The sequence below is a fragment of the Argopecten irradians genome, chromosome 7 (assembly GCF_041381155.1).
Source record: "Argopecten irradians isolate NY chromosome 7, Ai_NY, whole genome shotgun sequence".
Lineage (NCBI taxonomy): Eukaryota > Metazoa > Mollusca > Bivalvia > Pectinida > Pectinidae > Argopecten > Argopecten irradians.
Genome location: NC_091140.1, coordinates 5,864,177 through 5,880,638, shown reverse-complemented (window position 1 = coordinate 5,880,638; position 16,462 = coordinate 5,864,177). Strand labels below are relative to the sequence as shown.

Here is a 16,462-nt window from a genome sequence, read left to right as displayed (position 1 = left end):
GTCCTCATACAGTATCAAAGTCCCCATACAGTATCAAAGTCCCCATACAGTATCAAAGTCCCCATACAGTATCAAGTCCTCATACAGTATCAAAGTCCTCATACAGTATCAAAGTCCTTATACAGTATCAAGTCCTCATACAGTATCAAAGTCCATACAGTATCAAAGTCCCCATACAGTATCCAAGTCCTCATACAGTATCAAAGTCCTCATACAGTATCAAAGTCCTCATACAGTATCAAAGTCCTCATACAGTATCAAAGTCCTCATACAGTATCAAAGTCCTCATACAGTACCAAAGTCCTCATACAGTATCAAAGTCCTCATACAGTATCAAAGTCCTCATACAGTATCAAAGTCCCCATACAGTATCAAAGTCCTCATACAGTATCAAAGTCCCCATACAGTATCAAAGTCCTCATACAGTATCAAAGTCCCCATAAGTATCAAAGTCACCATACAGTACAAGTCCCCATACAGTATCAAAGTCCCCATACAGTACCAAAGTCCCATACAGTATCAAAGTCCCATACAGTTCAAAGTCCTCATACAGTATCAAAGTCCTCATACAGTATCAAAGTCCTCATACAGTATCAAGTCCCCATAGAGTATCAAAGTCACCATACAGTACCAAAGTCCTCATACAGTGTCAAAGTCCCCATACAGCATCAAAGTCCCCATACAGTATCAAAGTCCCCATACAGTATCAAAGTCCCCATACAGTATCAAAGTCCCCATACAGTATCAAAGTCCTCATACAGTATCAAAGTCCCCATACAGTACCAAAGTCCCCATACAGTATCAAAGTCCCCATACAGTACCAAAGTCCCCATACAGTACCAAAGTCCCCATACAGTATCAAAGTCCTCATACAGTGTCAAAGTCCCCATACAGTATCAAAGTCCTCATACAGTGTCAAAGTCCCCATACAGTATCAAAGTCCCCATACAGTATCAAAGTCCCCATACAGTATCAAAGTCCCCATACAGTATCAAAGTCCTCATACAGTATCAAAGTCCCCATACAGTATCAAAGTCCTCATACAGTGCCAAAGTCCCCATACAGTATCAAAGTCCCCATAGAGTACCAAAGTCCCCATACAGTATCAAAGTCCCCATACAGTTCCAAAGTCCCCATACAGTATCAAAGTCCTCATACAGTGTCAAAGTCCTCATACAGTATCAAAGTCCTCATACAGTATAAAAGTCAAAAAGTAACAAGGTAATATTTGTTCACAATTTTTGTAATTTTAAACCTATTTCTAGAAATGTATTATCAAATTATTCACAATATCGCTTAGACAGTTAAATTCTAGAAAACAATACATTGGTATTTATGCCCATATTGAGAAATTGAGACATTCTTTCTGTTACATCACATCACTTCAAAATTCGTATGAAGGCTGTGGTATTGTGTCTTTTAGATATATTCTTTCCCAGTGATTGTTTAGGCATTAATTTTCTATTTGTGTTGTAGGAGATTTTGAATCGTCACGCCCTCACCATGGCCCAGATTGACACTAGTGCTAATCCAGGTATGGACTTCCTTTCATATTGGTAATAAATATTGATGGGAACTGTTGGTGCTAGAGGGCTAGATTTAAGCCAAAAGCTTATTCATGTTTTCCAAATTTTCTTGCCTCAGCCTGGCATGTTCATTTACTATGAAGCCAGAATTTAAAATCATCCATAAAAATATTTTGTAGTTTATTTACTGACATGATGTCAACTTTATATATGTCTACTGGTGATTTACTTACGGAGAATATCGATTGAATCAACATGAATGAATTTTGAGACTCAAAACAAACAGAGTTACATCCTATCATTTAAATATGTGTTACCTTTGGGACTGTTCATGTATACAGGATAAACTGTGAAGCAATGATCCAAAAATAGAAAGACAAACTACAGTCAAAACTGTCTATAAAGAACAGGGATATACAACAGGAAAGTTGTCTTTATAGCCAAGTGTTTTTTATACACAGGTTAATTTGTGTTGAAATTGGTCATATATGAACCCAGAAGAGTGATTTTATTAAGCAGGAGGTCTTCATTAGCTCACCTGGGCCAAAGGACCGGTGAGCTAATGTCATGACGCGACGTCCGTCGTCCGTCAACATTTCCTTTAAAACGCTACTAGTCATAGAGTTCTACATGGATTCTAACCAAATTTAGCCAGAAACATCCTTGGGGAAAGGGGAATAGAGTTTGTATAAATTTTGGCTCTGACCCCCTGGGGGCAGGAGGGGCGGGGCCTAATAGGGGAAATAGAGGTAAATCCTTTAAATTGCTACTAGTCATAGGGTTCTACATGGATTGTAACCAAATTTGGCCAGAAACATCCTTGGGGTAAGGGGAATAGAGTTTGTGTAGATTTTGGCTCTGACCCCCGAGGGGCAGGAGGGCATGGCCTAGCTGCAATATTGTAGCTCAAAAGACTTTAAGACTGAAAATGGTGTCGTCTTTAGAGCTACAATTGTTCCCTATTACTGCTAATGGAGCAAAGTGATGATTATGCAAACCATTATAAAACGTTTGTTTGCATTTTATTGTACTTGTTTGATATAGCTTACCTACTAGGCAATAAAACAGAACCAAACAAAATATCAAATTCTCATCGAGGCATTATTTTTTACATTATACATATGCAGGTCTTTAAGAAGGGAATTTATACGGCAAGTTCACAAAATGTGATTTTGAAGTCTTGTGAGCGGTACGGTAGATATTAAGCATGGTATTTATGTTTGTTTTGGACAAAAATAATATGCATAAAATAATTGAAAACCTTCAAAAAAGTATGAAAAACTGTGCCCGAGTGATTTTCGGAGGCAGTGCTCCACTACGACACATAGGGACCAATTCATACCCGGCTGAAAGGCATAGTAGGCCGGGTATGTATATTCCTTCTAGGGCATGGCCCAATAGGGTATATAGAGGTAAATTCTGCATGGATTCTAACCAAATTTGTCCAGAAACATCCTTGGGGGAAGGGGAATTGAGATTGTATGAATTTTGGCTCTGACCCCCTGGGGGCAGGAGGGGCCAGGCCTGATCGGACAAATAAAGGTAAATATTAAAATTCCTTTAGAAAAAAAATAATGAACCTGTATTCAGGACATAACTTAGCATTACAAACCAGATGAGCGATACAGGCCCTCTAGGCCTCTTGTTCCTACTTGATGCTATTTTAAGTGTTTTTAGAATCTATCTTGATATGTGTGTATAACACATTGATACACTCTTTTGTAGATATCCCTGTAGAAGTGGATACTTATCACAATCTATTTCCACTGGAGCCCCCACCCAGTAATCCAATGCAGAAGTCCAACAGATTTAGTTACCCGACCACCTGCTACAAGGCTGTCAACACTAAGGATGGACTTACCTACTGTCTGAGGAGAGTACACGGTATGTAACACCAAGGACAGACTTACCTACTGTCTATGGAGAGTACACGGTATGGCACTCCAAAAACAGACTTACTTACTGTCTGAGGAAAGTACACAGTATATAACACGAAGGACAGACTAAACTAGTGTCTGAAGAGTTAACACGGTATTCATGCTATATATATTTCTAAAAAGCTTAAAAACATAAAAGATTAATAATGAAAAGATATTTCATTTGAAGCTAGATGGTAGAGTTATGCCTCCTCTATAATAGCTTATCTGCCATATGGCAAAGGTTTTTTTAATAGAGTGGTTATGTACTCTGGGGTTACTTCTTGGAGATTATTACAACATAAAGGTATTTAAATGATGATACATCTTCCACTAACAGGGTTCCGCCTGTCCAATACTAAATGTATGAGCATCATAGACATGTGGAAGAAGATGTACCACCCCAACATTGTACAGCTGAGGGAGGTCTTTACTACCAAAGCCTTTGGGGACAACTGTAAGTACATGGAATACATGGAATAATCTTATTTCAAAAGTTAGCTTATAATGTCATTTTCATACATTATATTTCTAAAACCAGTATAGTAAGGCTGAAAAACAAAACCATTCTTCATTAGAATGGATTCACTGATTTTTCTTGTACATTTGGGGCCGAATAAGGCCCCTTAGATAAATTTTGCTGTGTTTTCCCAATTTTTATGTAAATATTTTCCAAAATAAAGAAAAACTCTCTAAAATATACATATTTCAAGCAAAATACTAAGTAAATTTTTCCCAATTGAAAAGGTACAGGCCCCAGAAATTATTGAGTAAGACAATCACTGGGATTAGATGAACATTTGATATACTTTCTGTAGTTTTATTAATGTATTTGACCAAATAAGTGCCCAGGTTGCTTGAAAAATTTTGATAAATGAGGGAGCATTCAATAGAACCAAATTTTGACTAGACTTTTATAAAATTATTGTACAAAGTTAGCAATAAATCATCAATCATTAAGAAATCTACAGTTTTCATATTTTCCATTTGAATTTAATTCAGGGTAAATGAAATTGAGGCCTAAAACAGGGGAAGGGTTATAGGATTGGGGCGCTTATTCGGTAGAATACAGTATATGGAACACATTTTGAAGAAAAACTGAAATACAATTTTAGTTTTGTTTTTGTGCTTGGCTACTTTGTTGAAAAGTTATCATGTAAACTAACTTTAAAGATGTTGTGTAATATGGTTAGTATAGAGGAAAATATCTAATAAATGATACTTTTCCTTATAGCAATAGTTTTTGTGTATGACTACTACGCTGGAGCTGAAACTTTGATGGCTCATCACTTCCACAATTCCGGCGCCATGAACAGTTACCATGGTAGTATGGATGGATCTTCACGTTCATTCAACCCTAGTCATGGAGGTGCTGGTGGTGCAGGGACGGGTGGCAAAGGAAGTATGTCAAGGATTTGTTAATGTGTTATTTCTTTACAGATGACATCTAATTCAATAATCTTAAGATTTTTTTTTATTCATGATAACAGTATAATGTACAAAAATTCTTTTGATGTAAAGATATTAATTCAATATTGTTTAGCAAATGTTTTTGTCCCATAATGCACAAGTCCAGAAATGACAACAAGTAGTAAAACATTTAAGGGAAAAAAACCATAAATAACATTTGATAATGACATTATTAAACTTTTTTTGATAAAAGATTTTGCCATTCTTTACCTTTTATATTTAATTTTCATCAGATGTGAACGGCCCACGGCAGCACGCTGGTTTGCTTCCTGAGAGCCTGATTTGGGCCTATGTGGTACAGCTTAGTTCCGCCCTCAGGGCGATACATGCTGCTGGTCTGGCCTGTAGGACCATGGACCCTACAAAGATCATTATATACGGCAAGTCGAGGTTACGACTCAACTGTGTCGGTATTCTAGATGTTCTCACCTTCGATAGCACCAACGGTAACCCCATGGCGGTGATGCCGCATTATCAGGTAAGCCAATGATAGACCAACGGTAACCCCATGGTGGTGATGCCACATTATCAGGTAAGCCAATGATAGACCAACGGTAACCCCATGGTGGTGATGCCACATTATCAGGTAAGCCAATGATAGACCAACGGTAACCCCATGGTGGTGATGCCACATTATCAGGTAAGCCAATGATAGACCAACAACAACCCCATGGTGGTGATGCCACATTATCAGGTAAGCCAATGATAGACCAACAACAACCCCATGGTGGTGATGCCACATTATCAGGTAAGCCAATGATAGACCAACGGTAACCCCATGGTGGTGATGCCACATTATCAGGTAAGCCAATAATAGACCAACGGTAACCCCATGGTGGTGATGCCACATTATCAGGTAAGCCAATGATAGACCAACGGTAACCCCATGGTGGTGATGCCACATTATCAGGTAAGCCAATAATAGACCAACAACAACCCCATGGTGGTGATGCCACATTATCAGGTAAGCCAATAATAGACCAACGGTAACCCCATGGTGGTGATGCCACATTATCAGGTAAGCCAATAATAGACCAACGGTAACCCCATGGTGGTGATGCCACATTATCAGGTAAGCCAATAATAGACCAACAACAACCCCATGGTGGTGATGCCACATTATCAGGTAAGCCAATAATAGACCAACGGTAACCCCATGGTGGTGATGCCACATTATCAGGTAAGCCAATGATAGACCAACAATGGTAACCCCATGGTGGTGATGCCACATTATCAGGTAAGCCAATGATAGACCAACAACAACCCCATGGTGGTGATGCCACATTATCAGGTAAGCCAATGATAGACCAACGGTAACCCCATGGTGGTGATGCCACATTATCAGGTAAGCCAATGATAGACCAACGGTAACCCCATGGTGGTGATGCCACATTATCAGGTAAGCCAATGATAGACCTACAACAACCCCATGGTGGTGATGCCACATTATCAGGTAAGCCAATAATAGACCAACAACAACCCCATGGTGGTGATGCCACATTATCAGGTAAGCCAATAATAGACCAACGGTAACCCCATGGTGGTGATGCCACATTATCAGGTAAGCCAATGATAGACCAACGGTAACCCCATGGTGGTGATGCCACATTATCAGGTAAGCCAATGATAGACCAACAACAACCCCATGGTGGTGATGCCACATTATCAGGTAAGCCAATAATAGACCAACGGTAACCCCATGGTGGTGATGCCACATTATCAGGTAAGCCAATGATAGACCAACAACAACCCCATGGTGGTGATGCCACATTATCAGGTAAGCCAATGATAGACCAACAACAACCCCATGGTGGTGATGCCACATTATCAGGTAAGCCAATGATAGACCAACAATGGTAACCCCATGGTGGTGATGCCACATTATCAGGTAAGCCAATGATAGACCAACGGTAACCCCATGGTGGTGATGCCACATTATCAGGTAAGCCAATGATAGACCAACAACAACCCCATGGTGGTGATGCCACATTATCAGGTAAGCCAATGATAGACCAACGGTAACCCCATGGTGGTGATGCCACATTATCAGGTAAGCCAATGATAGACCAACGGTAACCCCATGGTGGTGATGCCACATTATCAGGTAAGCCAATGATAGACCAACGGTAACCCCATGGTGGTGATGCCACATTATCAGGTAAGCCAATGATAGACCAACGGTAACCCCATGGTGGTGATGCCACATTATCAGGTAAGCCAATTATAGACCAACGGTAACCAAATGATGGTGATGCCGCATTATCTGGTAAACTGTACTCTTGATAAGATAATTAAGGACTTTTTGTATAATATATTGTTTGTGCTATAGATGACATTTGTATTTTTACAGAATAAAGAAAGCCTTTCACCTAGTTACTTCTGTGTGATTGATAGTGAAAGTGTCAGTTTTGAGGCATTTTATCATAACGATCTTTCAATAGTTTCTTTTCTGTTGGTTGCTTTCTTAAGAATACTGAATTACTTTGATGTATCCTATTATAAATTTGAGTACTCTCTATACAGTACATGTGTATAATTGATGCGTTTACAGCAAGATGACCTCCTGTTTATGGGGCGTGTAGTATTGGCCCTGGCCTGTAATACCGTGATGGCTATTCAACGAGACAGCTTCCAAAATTCCATGGAACTCATTGCCAGGAACTACTCTGCAGATCTGAAGAATCTCTTCCTGTAAGGCTCCTTAGTCATAGAAATAGTGATCTTTGATATGCCATTACATCTATTGAGGCAATATAAAAAATACAATCAGTCATTGTATTGATATGTATTTTATCGAAATATCCACCTCCATATTGTGATTTTATTATATTTCAAAATTAGCCTAATAAAATATTTGATGTCGAAAACAACAGATATTTTAGCAGACAAATTCTCACAGGCATTCTTTTCCAAGTCCCTTACAATGGAAATTTGATTTATATTAAAATATGTATAAATGTTCATTTACCTATACAAATTGTTTGTCAATTTAAATATGTACAGGTGTAGTTTGTTAATTATGTACAGGTGTAGTTTGTTAATTATGTACAGGTGTAGTTTGTTAATTATGTAAAGGTGTAGTTTGTTAATTATGTAAAGGTGTAGTTTGTTAATTATGTAAAGGTGTAGTTTGTTAATTATGTACAGGTGTAGTTTATTAGAAACGTTATATTTTAGGTATCTACTGGCTAATCAGACAAGACCGAGGAGTATAAACGACATCATGCCTATGATCGGGGCGCGCTTCTACACTCAGTTAGACTCGGCCCAGCTCAGGAGTGACGTCATAGAGACAGAACTGGCCAAGGTTTGTTTTTACCTGTTTGTATTAAAATGTATCATAGCACTAGTAGAATTATCTCTATAAAACAGAGATACCTACCTTATCACCTGTTATCAAATCTCAAAACTCGCAAAGTTTTATCTCCATGAATATTGCTCCACGTTAATTTAAGACAATTTCAATGCAATAATGCTGTTTCTGAAAGTTAATCACTGTCAACTTGATTTATAATAGAAATCACAAAATTTATTAGTTGGGAAAGAAAGTTGATTTACAAATCAATTATCCAAATTATACTAAGGAAGAACTGTCTCTGGACATGAGCTTCATATTTTAATGGGAAGTCATCAACACACAGTGAACTGTAGACCATTTTATTTCCTTGTGTAAATTTGTTGGCAATTGATTTCAGAAAATTAGTCATCTTGAAGTGTTTCAATTAAAAATACAGTGAACTCACTGTAGGACTAAATCATGAAATGACATGACAGAGCAAGTTATAGGCATGAAAAAGCATAATTCATTCACTGCAAAAATTCATTGGTTAACAGCATGTTACATTTAAAGTAATAGAAGCTAGAATGAAACATACTTTCTACTTGGGTAAAAACTCTATTACTGTTTTGTGTTCAGGAGGTTGAGAACGGCCGAGTGCTAAGACTAATTTCCAAGTTTGGGATTATCAACGAACGACCTGAGTAAGTAATATCAAAACAGAAAACAAACATTAAGAATTAACAAAACAAATATATTACGATTTAGTGTTTTTAAATTTTGCTTTAGAATGATTTAATAATTTAAAAGAAGTTTCTTTGCAATCTCCTATATCAACTTTTTATATGATATAATTGTATTTACAGCATATGGAATAAATGTCATATTATTTAACATGACTTATAACACAAGTTTTAACATTTAGTTCTGGGACAAAACGATCTTAGACTCAAACCATTATCATATCAGTAAAGTAAAATAAGCTATTATCTGATAATGATGATTTGGTGCTTTGTTAACACAACATTTATCTGGTACAGGTAATAGGTATGTGTACTGTATAGATTGAAATCATTATTCACAGATTTAACATGGATCCTCAGTGGTCTGAGACGGGTGACAGGTATATGTTGAAGTTGTTCCGTGATTACCTGTTCCACCAGGTGGACGAGAACGGGGCGCCGTGGATTGACATGGCGCATATTGTACAGTGTTTAAACAAGGTGAGATTCATAATATTAACAAATCAGGCACAAATTTATTGTTAGGAGGAATCTGGCATGTAGATTTAACAATTATAATGATTAATAAAAAGTAATTTTCCATTATTTTGTGGAGTGCAGTATGTAATATGATTTGTTGTTTCACTAACAGCTGGATGCCGGCGTACCGGAGAAGATCTGTCTAATGTCTCGTGATGAACACAGTGTGCTAGTGGTTTCATACGCAGAACTCAAACAAAACTTTGAGCAGTCGTTTAATGATCTCTTGTCGGCGCGTCACCAGAATGGAGCTTATTCTTAGTGAGGAAGGACTCGCAAAACAGGGCACACTATGTAATATGAGGATGGCCCTTCTGTTAAAATGTTTATGGACGTTTTCTGGAATAGACTGTTATGGAACAAGTATTTCAGACATGTATGAGTGCATATCTGAACGAAAACAGAGACAAATTGTGACTCTATGTAATGAAGGGTGGTGTAATAGGAGCTTTGTGACAGATGTATGGGGGAACCATGCCCAGGGGAGACAACTCTGTGTGGTGGATCACGCCCAGGGGAGATAACTGTTATGTCAAAGCTTTGTCCTTATGCCTAAGGCAGCAAATGTGGCATTTGTTCCAATATTGTTTTGATTGGGAAATGCATTTTCTTTTTGAATGAAATAATTGATATGTACATTTTTATGACGGTATATAAAAATTGTTTTTTGTTTCAATAGTATTGTAATGTAAGATTGATATTCAATTTTATGAACAAGTTGGTGAAATGTTTGTAAAAGACTCTACACTATTTGTTTTGCATGCTGATCCCAGGTCCAGGGCTGCCTTCCTGTGTGTAGGAGTTGTACCCTAAAGAAGGGGCCTACCTTAAAAGGTGGACAGCCCCTTGGGACCTGGTAATCCATAGTCTATGTACGGACACCTTCCTGTGGTATTACAGGCTTGTTGAAGTAGGTAACAAGGGCATATTTTTGTATGTTCAGATTTGTTGATACCTCTGATGAATTTTAAAAGTGACCTTTCCTCCTTGTTGATATAAATTTTTATATGGCGGTTTTCAGTGTAAACCAGAGGCTTCAGTGCTTTGGAATGAAGAAAGGTTTATGATTTTGTATCCCACATTCTTCAGCAATAACATCATGGAATTATGAAAAAAGGCAACTTTTGCAGCCAAGTCATATCACTTTGAAATTGAACAGTATGAAGTATTGTTTATATACAAGTCAATGAATTCTGGCATTCCATCACAGTCAGCATATGCTGAGTTCTCATGTAGGTTCCACTTCTAACTAAAAGTCCATATATCATTTTGGGATCCATTCCTGTCCAACATTGGTAACATATGACTATAAATAGGACAACAAGAAGATCTCACAGAAATCAAATGTACCACAATAGCATTAGTTCTTTGTCTTGCGATACAGTAGGCTAGTTAACATTTACAAAATTCCTCTGTATACTATTGTCACAGTTTAGCTGTTACTTAATTTTAATCGTGCTCAGAATTTTGCTGCATTTGTGGTAATTTCATTCACTACAGAAATTACATGAATGGAAGTCCTCAAAACATTACCAGAAATTATGTATTCATTCCTATTGAAGCAAAGTTATATTGATATTATAAGCTAATTATGTTGGACTTCCAATATATATATAGTATTTGAAGTTTTAACACATAATGTCCGTTTAATGCAGCAGACTAAAGGCCCAATATACATATCTTCGGCGAAAATTTAAGTCTGAAATCCAAAGATTGTTTAGGGGTTAATAACATCCTATGTGAGAATGGGTGCAGATGTAGTCCAACTTCTCTATAATTTGCTATAATGAATTATTTTAGCGAAAATTGGGTGATTGGATTTTTATGACCTAATTTTTTGAGGTCACTTTTTGTACCTAAGGTATGTTGCTCAAGTCATTTACCTTTATTTAGATTATTAGGCCTTACTTGAAAATTTTAATGAAAGTTTCACATTTATCTCTCAATTCTCAACAGTTATTGAATTGGCTGTTTCAAAATAGATTTTGAATTTTTGTTCAGATATGTATTATGGACCTTTGATTATACAGCATTTTTGGAATCTATTCCTTCAACAGCTATGACATACAGTCCTGTTTCATGGTGATCGTACTTCACAAAATGATCTCAGTTTTCTAAAACCACATGTAATACAGGTTTACAGTGTGTATAAAGCTTTACCCTCTCAGACATCACACCTATTAATTATTCATACAGCACACAATATTTTGTTTGTTTTGTTCTGATGACCTATAACTGAAAATGCTCAATTTACCTACTAGGAAGTCTTTCCTCAATTAAAAGTTAACGTTGAATGTACCAAACATTCATCAGGGCTAAAATTGTCTTATCATCTACTTCTGATCAGATTTGCTGTTGAGTCCCACGTGGTGATTTTCTTCTCCTTAAAACTTATGGTAGATAAAAACCTGAATCATTTTCACTCAATGCTACAATTATGTTTAACTACATATGCATGTAAAATGCATTTCAAAATCTTGCCCTCAATTTTCATCGAAATTTAAAAAATATTTTTTGAAAGTTTTATTTGGTTTACACACTCTCACAATCACTAGGTTGCTAAGTGAGATAGGGCCTCTTTTGAATGATATATATGTCTAGTTCGGAGATGTTGTGTAAGTTGATATTAAAACAGACACCATCCTAATGATCATGTGTTAAATTCTGAATGGCCGATAATGTCACAAACTTTACGTTATTGTGAAAGTTCAGATGTTTGCCTTAGATTGGTCAATGACTGTTTAATATTCAGAAACTTGTCAATAATTCTGGGAGAAAGTAACGCTGTTTTATATACAGAAACTCGTCATTAATTCTGGGAGAAAGTAACGCTGTTTTATATACAGAAACTTGTCAATAATTCTGGGAGAAAGTAACGCTGTTTTATATACAGAAACTTGTCAATAATTCTGGGATAAAGTAACGCTGTTTTATATACAGAAACTCGTCAATAATTCTGGGAGAAAGTAACACTGTTCAATATACTGAAACTTGTTGATAATACGGGGAGATAGTAAAGGAAAGTTTTACTTATGGATAATAATGGTTTTTTTGTAAGAGAAGTCTTTGATATAGTTTGTAACACTTGTTGATCAAGTTTTAATTTCTGGCGCCCTCAATTTTGTATCAATATGCTGTGTGTATGGACGAATAGTCAAGCCTTGGACGATACAAATGAAACTGATTAAATGGGATGAGGGGAAGGAAAATACGCTGTGATGAAGATTTTGTTTTAATATGATTTGCCACTATGACATGTATATATTCATGTTTTAATGTTATTTTCATTACACGTTTTAAACATGTTGACTGTGGGATGTGTTAACCGAACTGGCCATTTGATGAAATATTGTTACAGAAACAAACCTAGAATTATGTATGGATGTGTTTGATATGTTAAGGAATATGGCTTCAGGTGCTGAATCACAGAATGTTATAATCATGATTCGGGGACTATTGTTACCCAGTAACCAGCAGTAAGATGGATTATGTGGAGTATATTTAATTAGACTTTTCTCGTCTTTTGCTACAGAATACAGTTATATTTGTTACACCTCTCTATTGGAAAGTGTGTAGGTGTTATTCTTAAGGATGTTTTTGATTGATTTAAATTCTTAGCAATGCAAAATGGCTATAAGGATTGGATTATTCAAAACAGGGAGTTTCAAATTTCTATATATAGTATAATATTGTTTAGGAATCAATCAAATGGTGTATATGAATTCCTCAAAAGCTAATATAGTGCTACATGTAGTTCATAACTCACACACATTTTCCCCTGTTATTTGCGGGGTATGTATTGCATTTAGGTAAGTTTGTAAAATAGAAATATGTCAACAACTAAAAAATCCCTTATGATAGAACATTTAAACATACTGATTATGCACTGATGACAGACACCAATGTTGTAGGTATTTTGTAGGGGGAGAGGGGGTGGTCCTAGTTATTCTGGTTAGAATGAAACTGGATATACTTGTTACTGTATACTGTTTATATTTATTTGGAGATGTTTCTGTGGTTTACCTTAAAAGTTGGATACTTATTCTTAATACTACTGAAATAATTATGAAGTTTAGAAGGTGAATAGTTTCTGACTTGTGTAGTGTTAAAGGATATGTTGTAACGTAACACTATGGTAGATCATCATGATGTTGATAAAAGTGGCATCATTCTGGGCCATCTGTTGCAGGGTTATAAAAATGTCAGTTGTTAAACTTACAGGAGAGGAAATCAGAGGTGACGTAGACTCTATCCATGGGAGTTAGATTATGGCCTGATCAGTGATTTCAATTAATTTGTAGATTTTTATGATGGCCAAGTAAGATTCTCCATGCTTAGATATTTAAGTTTGGACTGAAAATGTGGAGTTGGACCCACTTGCTTACACATGGGACGACGTTGCTGATGTTTGTAATCCCACATATGTCAGGGCCGTGATAAGGCGTCCCTGATCTGAGTGGCCAGGTCTAGGTGGTCATCAGTGCTGATGGTGGTCTATACGCCGTTTTTTAAATTGTTTTTAACTCTATTGTTTGTGATCATTATGAATCATGCCATCTCACTTTTAAAATAAGTGTTATTTATTTCAGCAACACTGTCGTCCTAACTGACTCCATTCCCATATCATGTTATGGTGCAAGTTTCAGAACAACCAGATTACAGAATGCACCCACAGAAATTCTCCGTGGGCTTACCTGTGTATAGAATTTGTGATTGAGGTATAATGTAAATATTACCTTAATATATAGCTTGTATACTTATTACAATATTACACTTCTTGGTGTAGTTATATTCTTAATATGGAATGAGAAATTAAGGTTGTAACTAGATCATTGTTAATTAGCTGTTTACGTGTTTGAGTAATTAACTCTTCCTTAGTAAAGAAACATGTTTGCAAAATTACCTCCTCCATGGTAAAGAAACATTCAAATTATGATGCAAAGATTTTGTTATATATGGCTGTTTAAAGTAGAGAAAAATACACTGTTTTGGTTTTTAACATTAAGAAATATTCTTATTATACGTTTAAACTTTATCTAGATTGTTTCAGCCTCAATTATGTTAAATTATTATTTTTTTCCTCGTTAACAGCCGGGCTCATTTGTGTGTCAATGTGTTTTGGTGATGGAAACTGGATCTTATAAATATAACCCTGATCTTTCATAATAATCAGCCCAGAGCCAGAGGTGAAAGAAGAATATTGGGGAATAAAAACCATTAGATCTTTGTGATTTTCTCACACTCTCTATATTAGGTGTATATAAGTAAGCTCCATGGTAAGTACTATATCCTGTAAGGTGATGTATCATTCAAAGGTTGTATTGTGTTTTGTGATGTAAGTAATATCTTACAACTTACTTTTTATGTATATCTCTATAACATAAAAAGTCTAGTCAGGTAAATCCATAAATAACTTTGTAATATCTTATGAAAGTCACAGTAGATAGAGATGGCCCAAAGCAGATATCACAGGTCTTATTTAGAAAAATATAAATGTTGGCTTGTAATCTCAAAAATACTAGCTGATATGATAAACAAAATCTTACAATATGTAAATAAAATCGATCAAACTATGAGTTTAGAAATAATTTGGTATGTCATTTTCACCTGGAACATTCTGAATTATACAACTATTCTATAAGATTCTCTATGAAGGTAGTTTGTTCTGAAGCTTGCACCTGACCTCGCTCGTAATCAATAAAATGTCAGTGGTTTCTTCAGATCTGTACAGAAATTTGCAATTGTTCTTCTGATGTACAGAGAATAATATTTTTATGGCAATGTTGAAATATGAAATAAAATATTAAAAATGCATCAAACAAAAATAATAAAAGTGAAATATGAATGCTGTTCAGTGTTATTTTTGTCTTTGTTGTATTTGTAGACAGATTAAGCAGTTTATTAGGTCATCTGAACTGAAAGGTTAGCTGAAACATAAACCTATAGTCAGTGTGCTCTGTCTGCCGTTTTCTGTCGTCTAAAAACATTTTTTCGCAATAACTGATTAGCCCAAGGTACTCATATTGGGCCAACTTTGATGAAGGGCTACCAAGTTTGTTCAATTAAATGACCTTGACCTTCATTTACGATCACAGGGGTCAAAAATGCCTTAAATCCTATAATGGCGTCTTGAAATTAAAAGCCTATAGACCTTTTTATGTTGTGCCTGTAACATGCTGGAATGAAAGGATTCTGGTCATTTTTTTTCATTTAGAAATTATTAAGCGCATTCTAAAACAAACGTTTCATTGTTACCGTATTTCACTGCAAATAAAACCCTCTCCTGCAAATAAGACTAACAAATTTTCAGAAGCTGTTGGCATGTCTGAAGATATAATACCAATATTTAACAAAGAAGCTACAAATATTAGTGATTTGAGCCACGACCTGGCTGCAGATCGAAGGTCAATGTCATTGAGGAGAGGAATCACATCTGTTGGCCAACAACGTATCATAATAAGTCAGTGTGTTTAGTGTTGTAAACATTAAATGTCTTGTATGTCTAGTTTCATAATTGGATCATCAGTTCAACTAAGCTAAATGATTTTTTTACCTACATCAATGCAAATATCATCCTCGATACTCCATGTGTTACTATCACTGCCATTATATCCACCCTTGGATTATCTCATATTAAAAACTCGAGGAAGTTAAGGGATAAAAAACCTGGCTAATCACAGGTCTGCAGAGAGTTCCTTTGAAGATTACAGAGAGAGCGACGCCCAACTTTGATTTGAATTGTGTCTAGGGTTGCTGTTGTCTGTATGGTATTATCAATGCTCGTTTCGATTGTGTGATGTAGCCTTTAGCGAGTCCATTGCTGTATTTCTGTGTCTGAGGTCTTGTCCGGACACCACCTGTAAATTGTCTCTTTAAGGAGTCAATTATGTGATAATAACTACAAGGCTCGGAATCGGGATATTTGGGTATGGATTACTTGAAGGGATCCTTGGTTTGGTCAAATGAATGATAGTCACCTTCATTGAAGGACATAGGGGGTCAAACTAGAGT

General features: G+C 36.2%; 1 protein-coding gene across 5 annotated transcripts in view; it reads left to right on the top strand.

The window, feature by feature from the left end:
• Nucleotides 1-15,296, top strand: part of LOC138327358 (PAN2-PAN3 deadenylation complex subunit pan3-like) — a 29,909-nt gene extending 14,613 nt beyond the window's left edge. For all 5 annotated transcript variants that reach the window (XM_069273397.1, XM_069273396.1, XM_069273398.1 and 2 more), the window contains 10 exons: nucleotides 1,477-1,534; nucleotides 3,252-3,410; nucleotides 3,783-3,899; nucleotides 4,677-4,844; nucleotides 5,146-5,390; nucleotides 7,464-7,603; nucleotides 8,090-8,219; nucleotides 8,829-8,893; nucleotides 9,274-9,412; nucleotides 9,564-15,296. In XM_069273397.1, coding sequence (XP_069129498.1) covers nucleotides 1,477-1,534; nucleotides 3,252-3,410; nucleotides 3,783-3,899; nucleotides 4,677-4,844; nucleotides 5,146-5,390; nucleotides 7,464-7,603; nucleotides 8,090-8,219; nucleotides 8,829-8,893; nucleotides 9,274-9,412; nucleotides 9,564-9,713 — 1,371 coding nt within the window. In that variant the 3' untranslated portion in view covers nucleotides 9,714-15,296. The remainder of the gene's footprint in view (nucleotides 1-1,476; nucleotides 1,535-3,251; nucleotides 3,411-3,782; nucleotides 3,900-4,676; nucleotides 4,845-5,145; nucleotides 5,391-7,463; nucleotides 7,604-8,089; nucleotides 8,220-8,828; nucleotides 8,894-9,273; nucleotides 9,413-9,563) is intronic.
• The last annotated feature ends 1,166 nt before the right edge of the window (nucleotides 15,297-16,462 follow it).